The sequence below is a fragment of the Eucalyptus grandis genome, chromosome 2 (assembly GCF_016545825.1).
Source record: "Eucalyptus grandis isolate ANBG69807.140 chromosome 2, ASM1654582v1, whole genome shotgun sequence".
NCBI classification, from domain to species: Eukaryota; Viridiplantae; Streptophyta; class Magnoliopsida; order Myrtales; family Myrtaceae; genus Eucalyptus; species Eucalyptus grandis.
In genome coordinates, this window is record NC_052613.1 from 1,045,711 (window position 1) to 1,056,461 (window position 10,751).

A 10,751-nucleotide genomic window follows, 5' to 3' on the forward strand; every position below is an offset into this window, starting at 1 on the left:
AAAATTTGCTGGTGACCGTTAGCAATAAAGAAAGTGATATCACGCCTCAAAATCCGATTTGATTACTCGATCCGATTTTATTATTCTATCCCATTCGAAGACATATTTTCCCAACATATTTTAGATGGCCACGTTCGGTATTCGATACCATCCATGTCCTGACGTGCACGGCTTTCGCTTTTGTCTTCGCCTCACTCGCAAGCAATGTACTTGCTTGCTGTGGCTTTATTCTGGTCAACCTCTCGAAGTAATCCCCTGGCTTGCCTAATGGTAGATGCACTCGGATCGCTTCCCATGTCACCAACTAATCTGAACTCGATAGGCCAAGTCGTATATTTAATATATTCTGGAGGTTGAGCTCGTGACTCTAGCTTCGGAGGATGCAGATGAGAAAATGCATGATGAAGCTCAGCAGATGCTGTTGTGCCTGTTTGACAAGATTCATTCAGACAACAGATGACACAAGGGATTCCAAGGCTTATCAGACGCTGGTGCGCCTATTCGATGGAGACAACATGACCATCCTCAAGCATTTAATCTATGCCAAGAACGACATACAGCCGCTGGTGGACGGTACCACAAGATTGAGGGTTTGGTCCTTCTTCCTTTTACCTCTTCCCTCCCATTATTGTACTCAATTGGCCTCGACCTAGTCAATATCTATCTACAGAAATATAACAGCAATGCTCTCTCACTTCACAACAACCAGGTCAGCCTCGAAGTGCTGAGAAAGAAAACAGTGTTGCTACTAATATCAGATCTTGACATCGCCATTGAAGACATAGAATTTCTCAATTACATCTACAGAGAGTATCATGCAAGGCCTGAGAACCAGTTTGAAATGGTGTGGCTTCCAATTGTGGATATCGATCCAAAATCAGCTGCTTCGGATATGACCCATCAGCAGAAATTCGAGGAGCTGCAAAGCATCATGCCATGGTACACTGTCCACCACCCTTCAATCCTTGAACCAGCCGTGATCAGGTACATAAGAGAGGAGTGGCGTTTCTCAAAGAGGGTCATCATAGTAGCTCTGGATCCACAGGGGAGGTTGGCGAGCCCCAATGCCCTCCACATGATCCGGATATGGGGAAATTTGGCCTTCCCTTTCACTAAGGAACGAGAGGAAGCGCTGTGGAGGGAGGAGAGTTGGACACTCAAGCTGATCATTGATGGCTTAGATGACGGGACTATGGAGGAATGGGTAAAAACTTTCATCCCTAACGATCCTTTGTTCCCCATGTTTATTCTTAGATATGCATCTGTTGGGGAAATTAATTTTGTGAAGAAGATGAAGAAATATTAGTAGATCCTTAATGGCTTGATGCAAGATGACAATCACTATACTTAAGGTATTATTTGTCCATACTATTGTTGCTGCTTGGTTTAGAACAATTATACCTCTAGAATATACACCAAAGCCGCAGAGAAAGGAGTTCAGCAATTACTCGAATCTCTCTTGGAATTTTTCCTTGAATGTGTTGAGATTACGTGTATGAAAAGAGAATAAAAGAGAGTTCAGAAGAAAAAGTGCATTTTTGAACGGCTGTGATTATTATAAATCATATGTGAATTAGTGTTTATTCAAAAAAAAAAAAACAATCAATACATCTCTTAGAAATAAGTATCTTATCTCCAACCATCACCATTTTTCATGTCAATAATAACTTCTTCATAACTATTAACTACTCTAACTTCCTTTTAGGCCGAAGAGTAGCCTCTTTTCATAATGAAGAGTCATGTCTTCTTTAATCAAGAGTCATGTCTTATTTTAATCAAAAGTCACGTATTCTCTTAACTAAGAGACGCCTATTTATGATAACAAACTATTTCAACAATCCCCCACTTAGTTTGTTATCTACACTAATTTACATAAATTCATACATACAAGAACATATCTATTAAGATTTGAACCTTCAATTAGTGTAGATAATTCAATTAACCAAATCAGTGGTAGATAAAACTTTGAACCATCATTTTTTAATCAAATTATTACACATATGAATTTATACACATTCAATTAGAAATTTTCTATGCTTAAGCACTTTTATGGCCTAAGTATACACATTTAGTTAGAAATTTCCCATGCTTAAGCACTTTTATGGCCTTATGCTTAGGGGTGAGCGGTTCCAAATTCGGTTTCACTTGGAACTTGAAATCTACCCTCACATATATGTTCTTTATTTTTTTAGAAGCCGGAACCTACCCATTGAAATATGGAGCCTAAAACTCACCCTAAGTTTTAGGATTGGTTCAAGGGTCTAATAGGTTCTTTCTTCTTCTTCTTCTTCCTTATTTATTTATTTATTTCATTTTTAGTCTAAAAGACGAAAATGAACGCAACAATAATGACCAAATTTTTCATTCATCAAAGAGAAAATAAAACGAACAAAGTTATCAATAGTGAAAATGAAATTCTTGACAAGGACTTCAACTAAATAAAAGAGAGGAAATGGAGCAAAATCTGCATTGAAATGAAACAAAATTCACTAGACTTCACTGTTGATTAGGGGTGAGTAATTTCAGGTTCCATATAGGTTCCACCTAGAACCTAGAACCTATCCATTTGAACAGATTCAATTCGAAATCCATCCTGCATATCCTAAGACCTAGAACCTACCTAGTCATGATCTATTCAAGTTCCACTTATATTATCAATTGAACTATGGCAGTAAATTAAAACCTTTAATGACCACCATTTGCTATTATAATTTACTGACCATAACTTATTTTTAGACATATGAAAGATATGGACATTAATAAAGTGGAAGTCTTAGTTATAAAATAGAAGCTCAAACTAATGCTTCTAAATTATACATTCATTATCGAACAACATGAAATATCACAAAATTGCATGAAGACAGAGACTAAGAAAAATACTAAAACTTGTTCGAGATTCTAAGTTACAGATTCAGGTTCAATCAAGAACCTAGAACCTACCAATCGGAACAGATTCCTTATTTTTTGGAACTTGGAATCTACCGTACATATTTTGAAACCTAAAACTTACATGTACTCACTAGTATAGTTCTTAGGTTCTAGGTTCTACCTTAGAATCATGCTTACCCCTACTTGCTCCTCCTGCATTCATTATAAATTACAAAAGTTCATCCAACTTTTTTTAGAAGCGGCACCATTTCTTATGTTTATATAGGTGAAGTTCTTGAATTTGTTACCTCAACATTCTCTTGCTAAAACCTTGAACTTCATTAGGAGTGTTGTGTTAAGCTCATCATCTTAACTTTCTATGAGTGCTAACCTTGTGTCCTGGTACTCAATCATCGTCAAGTTACAATAGCTTGTTGTTATCCATTTAACTTTAATAATTTTGTTAGAAAATATAAAGTCGGGTTTCTATTGTGCTTGACTATTATCAATTGGCCTAAGGCCCATTCCCTTGGCAATACTAGTTATTAAACCTCTCAAGAGTCCCTTAGTAAATGGATCAACTAAGTTATCCTTTGTCCGAATGTAAATTACTAAAATAACTCCATCAATAATTAATTGTCGAACATACTCATATCGCAAACTAATATATCTAGATTTTCCATTGTTTATTTTATTGTATGCCCTAAACATAATTGCCTCACTATCACAACACAAAGATATGGCTGCCATTGGTTGTGACCACAACTCTTTATCCAATACTAAATTGCGCAACCATTTTGTCTCTTTATTAACCGCCAATAGTGATATAATTCATATTCAATTGTTGAATGAGTTATACATGTTTGCTTCTTTGATATTCGAGAGTTGCACCATTGGCAAGCTTTAAAAACCTCATTCTTTGAATATCCTTCTAGTACTATCGGTTGCCTTTCAATGCACAGTACTTGGATCACCAATAAATTTGGACAATTTACACACAATAATTATTATATCTGGTCTAATGTAATGCATAATGTGCACCAAACTTCCAATTGCATTGGCATAACTATTGTGCTAAATGTTGTCTAGTATTTTTCCTCTTTGAATGATTTTCTCCACATAGTGACATTGACTTAAAGCATAACATCTACTATATTTGATCACTTTGATATCTAAAATTGTATCAACTTCTCTCAAATCTTTCAATTTTATACTAATAAGATTGATACCTTTTAGTTTGGCAGAAGTATAGCCCAAGTGCCAAAACTTGGTACGAATGGACATTTAAGTGCCAAAAGTTTAAGTGTCACTTTTTTTAGGGATATGTCCAGCGAAGTCCTAAAACTTGTCCGGAAAGTGCAATTGAATCGTAAAACTTACAAAAGTTCAATCAAGTCCTAAAACTTGTCAAGTTGGTTCAATTGAGTCCTAAATTTAACACCGTTAAAAAATTAACGGAAATTGCCGACGTGGCGTTGACGTCATATTTTAAATGATTTTTTTATTTTTCAAATGGCTTTTTTAAATTATTTTTTATTCAAAATCTCTAAAAATTAGATTAAAAACTAAAAAGGAAAATCTAAATTTATTTAAAAAAGGAAAATCTAAATTTATTTTAAAAAACAAAATTGTTCGAAAAAAAGGGCACCGGTGGACTTCCGCCTCCGCCGCCGCCCGTCGCCGGCCCCGGGCGAGGTGGCCGGTCCTCACTGGCGAGGCCTCGCCGCCCTCACGGGGCCGGCAACCGTCGCCCGCCTGGGCAAGGCCTCGTCGGCCTGGCTCGGGGCCGGCGAGGCTCGCCAGGATCTCGGTGAGGCTCACCTGGATCTAGCGAGCCTCGCCGGCCCCAAGCGAGGGCCGACAAGGCCCGCCCGGGGCAGGCCACGGTCGCCCTCCCTCGCCCGAGGCTGAGCGACCGTCGCTCGCCTAGGGTGGGCGACGGTCGCCGTCCCTCGCCCGGAGCTGGGGCGACCGTCGCCCGCCCGGGCGAGGCCTCGTCGGCCTCGCTTGGGGCCGGCGAGGCTCGCCGGATCTGGCGAGCCTCGCCCAGGGCGGGCGATGGTCGCCGGCCTCGCCCGGGGCTGGTGAGGGCCGGCCACCCCGCCTGTGGTCGACGACCGTCTCTCGGCCCCTCCCGCGATGGGCGCGCGGCGGGGGAGAAGAGCACTGATTTTTTTTTAAAATAATTTTAAAAATAACCTTTATAACTTTTCTTTTTAATTTTTGGTGAAAATAAGATAAAATAAATAAATTTAATTTTTTAGTTTTTAAAATTATTTTTTGAAAAAATGAATAAAAATCATTAAAAAATCCACGTGGAAAATAAAAAATAATTTAAAATGACACGTCAGCATTTTTAACGGAAAAGGCTAACAGTGTTAATTTTAGGACTCAATTGAACTAACTTGACAAGTTTTAAGATTTGATTGAACTTTTTGTAAGTTTTAGGACTCAATGCACTTTCCGGACAAGTTTTAAGACTTCGTTGAACATATCATTTTTTTTTAAAAGTGGGACACTTAAGTGACATCTCCAGCAAAATTCCACTAGAAATCCTATGTGGCAATTTTTTATTATTGTTTTCATCTACATGGCTCGTCGAAATGCTGACTCAACAAAAAGGCAAAAACGACGTCGTTTTTAAGCGAATTCGAATGTTTATATAAAAATTAATTAAATTAAATTATAAAAATAAATTATTATTATTATTTTAATTTACTTTTAAAAAAAGGTGGGGGAGAGGAGGCAGTGGCTGAGGGATGAGCCCTCGCCGCCGCTGCCTCCACTTCGTCGCCAGGAAGGGCCGGCGACGGTGGGGGGAGCGTCGGCCAAGGTCGCCGACCCCTGGATAGGGCTCGGTGTACCCAGCCGACCGGCGGTGAGGGCCGGGGGCCGGCAACCCTGGCTGACCCTCCCCCCTCCGTCGCCGGCCCTTCCCAGCGATGGTGGGGAGGCAGCTAGGGCACCCCCAGTCGACCGGTGGCGAGGGCTCGCGGGCCCTCACCACCGATCGGTCGGGGCCAGCGACCTCTACAAACCCTCCCCCCTCCGTCGCCACCCCTTCCCGACAGCGGCGGGAGGCGGTGGCGACAAGGGCTCAACCCTTTTTATTTAAAAATTGTATTTTTAATTTTTAATGTTTTAAATAAATTTATTTTTAAATTAAATTTAATTGATTTTTATATTAATTTTTTACTACATCAGAGACAAAATGACGTCATTTTTGCATTTTTTTTTAGCTACATAAGCATGTAAAATGACGTCGTTTTGCACTTAACTCGTCGGAAAATTGCTTCGTCAACATTTTGGCCGAATTGACAATTAAGTGATTCATTTTGCTCCGATTTTGGCACATAAGTGTCACTTTTCTAAATTTTGGCACTAAAGTATCACTGTATGCCAAGTTTTGGCACTCCAGGTGTCCGGCACTTCTTTTAGTTTTATTTATGCTAAGCATATTTGTATCCAGTATATCATCTACATATAAGCAGAGTATAACTCTATACTCTTGAGTAAGTTTTGAATAAATGAACTTAGTGACATTGTTATTTTTAAATCCATATGATAATACCACCGAATCAAATTTTCTCATGCCATTGTTTTGGTACTTTCTTTGTCTCTACTCATGTTGTCATTCTCAACAAAATGCTCCTTTTTTGCAACTTTTTTCACGTAATTAGCCTCACGTTCACAAGAACATTCCTCAATTCGAATATGTTTTATCACATTAGCCACAATTAGGTTCTCAATCGTGTGGAGAAGTTTATTTCGATAATCATTCCAAGTTGAGGGCAATTGTGAAATAATTGCAGCAACTTGAAGAGGTTCAAAAACTTCAAGCATAAAGCCTCTGAGTTTGGCAACATATATTTATAGTTCATCTGCTTGTTTAGAGACAAAATTTCGATTAATCATGGTAAATACAAAATATTTCAGAGCAGTAAATCTATCGGTACCTTGTTTATTGGTATTATATTTAGTCTCCAAGGCATTTCAAATGTCTCTGGGATTTGTGTAAAATTGGAAAGTTTCATGCAGACAATCCAATAAAGTATTGAGAATTCTTCCTCAGTACCTCCTTTCATCATCCTTGCGCCTTTTCCTTGCAACATTGATTTGATCAGAGTCATCATCCTTAAGATTTGGAGTAGTGAGCAAGTTGGGGTCTAGGATGTAGAAGATACATAATCCAGATAGAAGAAGAATCATATTCTCCTTCCAACGGATGAAATTAGTTCCATCCTAAGGATCGATTCACAGTCAGTCAAGACTGCGAGCACTTGATGCAGCCAATGTCTGCATCTCCATAACAATAAATCCTTAAGATTGTTGGGGAAAATTTGTTTGGTGAAGAAGATGAAGAAGTAGAAGTAGATCATTGACTCTTTAATGCATGATGACGATCACTGTTCTTAGGATATTACTTGCCCCTATTATTATTATTGTTGGGTTTAGAACAAATATACCTCCAAGATATACATCAACGCCATAGATAAATGAGCTAAGCAATTACTCAAATCTCTCTTGAAATCTCCTTGAATGTGTTCAGATTGCATGTATGAAAAGAGAAGAAGAAGGAGTTATGAAGAAAAAATGCATTTCTGAATGGTTGTGATTACTATAAATAATATGTGAATTGGTGTTTATTCAAATAAAACCAATCAACACATCTCTTGAAAATAGGTACCTTATCCCCAACCACCACTACTCTTCATGTCAAGAATAACTTCTTCATAACTACTGATAACTTCCTTTTAGGACAAAGAGTCGCCTCTTTTCATAATCAAGAGTCATGTCTTATCTTAACCAAAAGTCACGTATTCTCTTAACCAAGAGATACCTCTTTTATGATAACAAACTATTTGAACAGCAATCTCAAAAACACACTGAAAAGAGGCTTTGGCAAACAAACTTTGATTAAGAAAAAATATTCCGAGATGAACCATGGACCAGGCTTTATTTTCTCTGCAAAAAGTAAAGCGGAAGAGGAAGTAAAAGAGGAGTGAGACGCTTGATTCTGTAACATATAGCGACCAAGGTCTGATTACATCGCTTAAAATTACCGCCAGAGGGACTAAGCATTGATAGGAACAACTTTTTCCATCGAGGAAAATGAATTTCCTTGTAGTAAAGTGCACGTAGCCTGAACTTTCACAGTATAAAGTAGTCCCAAATAATTCCTAGTAAATATATGCTGGACCATGTCCTAATGCAGACAAGTATCGCATGTTAACAAAATGTGCGCGGAGTATTTGTGTCGGTAATTAAATAATTCCTACTTCTGATCAGGTGAGACAAGGATCATACATTTGCCTATTTGGAGGTGAGGACCTTGAATGGATCAGGAAGTTAACAGCCACAGCCAAAGAAGTCGCTAAGATTGCTGGTATCATGCTGGGAATGGTATACGTGGGAAAGAGTAATTCAAAGGAAGGAGTGCGGAGAACAGCTGCGACGATCACCTCAGAGAAACTGAGTTACTGCTGGAATGACCCCAGATTCTTCTGGCTCTTCTGGGCTAGACTCGAGAGCATGCTCCACTCAAAGGTGCACCTCGGGAACTCCATCGAAAACGACCCTTTACTGCCACGGATCCAGACGATACTCAACTTTGGCTTGAGCGACGAAGGATGGGCGGTTTTCTGTCAGGGTGTAGGGCCGGACATGGTGGAAGCCGAGGGCAACATTGTCCTAGAGAACATAGAGGAGTTCGATAAGTGGAAGGACGATGCAAATCAGAAGGGTTTCGTTAATGCACTGAGAGACCATCTAATACAGAAGCATCTGATGCGCCTGTTTGACGAGATTCATTTGGACAACTTGACCATGCTCAAGCATTTAATCTATGCCGAGGACGACATACAGCCGCTGGTGGACGGTACCACAAAATCGAGGGTTTGGTCCTACACTTCCTTTTACTTCTTCCCTCCCATTATTCTACTCAATTGGCCTCGATCTAGTCAATGTCTATCTACAGAAATATAACATCTCACAACAAACAGGTCGGCCTTGAAGTGCTGAGAAAGAAAACAGTGTTGCTACTAATATCAGATCTCGACATTTCCTTTGAAGACATGGAACTTCTCGACCACATCTACAGAGAGTCTCGTGCAAGGCCTGAGAACCAGTTCGAAATAGTGTGGCTTCCAATTGTGGATATCGCTCCAAAATCAGCTGCTTGGGATATGACCCATCAACAGATTTTCGAGACGCTGCAGAGCATCATGCCATGGTACACTGTCCACCACCCTTCGATCCTTGAACCGGCCGTGATCAAGTACATAAGAGAGGAGTGGCGTTTCTCAAAGAGTATCATCATAGTAGCTCTGGATCCACAGGGGAGGTTGGCGAGCCCCAATGCCCTCCACATGATCCGGATATGGGGAACTTTGGCCTTCCCTTTCACCAAGGAGCGAGAGGAAGCGCTGTGGAGAGAGGAGAGTTGGACACTCAAGCTGATCATTGGTGGCTTAGACGACGGGACTATAAAGGAATGGGTAAAAACTTCATCCCTAACGATCCTTTTTTCCCCCAGATTTATTCTTAGTTATGCATCTTCAAAAACGCACTTGAAAGAGGCTTTGGCAAAAAACTGTGATGAAGAAAAAATATTCCAAGATGAACCATGGACCAGGCCTTATTTTTCCTCATAAAAAGTAAAGAAGAAGAGGAAGTAAAAGACGAGTGAGACATTTGGTTCTATAACATATAGCAACCGAGATTTGATTGCATCGCTTAAAACTACCGCCAGAAGAACAAAGCACGGCCAGGGACAACTTTTTCCATCGAGGAAAATGAATTTCCTTGTAGTAAAGTACACGTAGCCTGAACTTTCATAGTATAAAGTAGTCCCAAAAAATTCCTGGTAGATACATGCTGGACCATGTCCTAATGCAGACAAGTATCGCATAACAACAAAATGTGTACAGAGTATTCGTGTCAGTAATCTCTATTTCCTACTTCTGATCAGGTGACACAAGGATCATCCATTTGCCTATTTGGAAGCGAGGACCTTGAATGGATCAGGAAGTTCACAGCCACAGCCAAACAAGCCGCTAAGACTGATGGTATCACGCTGGAAATGGTATATGTGGGAAAGAGCGATTCCAAGGAACGAGTGCAGCGTATAGCTGCAATGATCACCTCAGAGAAACTGAGTTATTGCTGGAACGATCCCACATTCTTCTGGTTATTTTGGGCTAGACTCGAGAGTATCCTCCACTCGAAGGCACATCACGGGATCACCAGAAACGACCCTGTAATTGATGAGATCATGAAGATTCGCACTTATGACAAGACCGCCCAAGGATGGGCTATTTTGTGCCAAGGTGCGGGGATGGAGATGGGCACAGCCAGGAGCGACATTGCCCTCCTGGACAGCATGGGGGTGTTCCATGCACCGACCTAAGAACATGATGAGTTTAAAGACTATAGAAGAGCGGAGTATCACTGGGAGGTGCACCCCAGCAACCGAGTGATCACGCCCGCGAGCGGTGTGAATTCCCTGTAGAAAATTTATTCATGTATACAACTAATCAATCAAGGAAATAATGGATCCATATATGATTGTAAAACACCGATCAATAAATACAGCAGAATTAAAGCGTACATGTTTGAGACATTGCTTCACTTGCAGAAAAATAGATTACTCTGATAATCAGGATCTATCGGAATTCTATATCTTCCTCTCTATGACCGATTTCGATATAGCATATTTCAATTGGATTAAAACAACTGATAGGTATAATCTACATTTTTATCAACAACGTGTCAACTGAGCCCTTTCCATTATGGGCTCCAGTCAAACACAATTGCCTACACTTTGCTACTCAACTAGGCCCGTTATCAATAGATGCAAATACCCAATTCAATCAGATCAGGTT

The 10,751-nt window shown here is 40.1% G+C and overlaps 1 protein-coding gene across 1 annotated transcript; it reads left to right on the forward strand.

Annotated features, from left to right (window-relative positions):
• Window positions 1–212: 212 nt before the first annotated feature.
• LOC104434233 lies at window positions 213–10,332 on the forward strand. Its single transcript, XM_018866287.2, has 5 exons — window positions 213–590; window positions 710–1,204; window positions 8,158–8,763; window positions 8,871–9,365; window positions 9,839–10,332. Exons 1-5 carry the CDS (start codon window positions 381–383, stop codon window positions 10,274–10,276), a joined length of 2,244 nt encoding a protein of 747 aa, XP_018721832.2. The 5' UTR covers window positions 213–380; the 3' UTR covers window positions 10,277–10,332.
• Window positions 10,333–10,751: the final 419 nt, after the last annotated feature.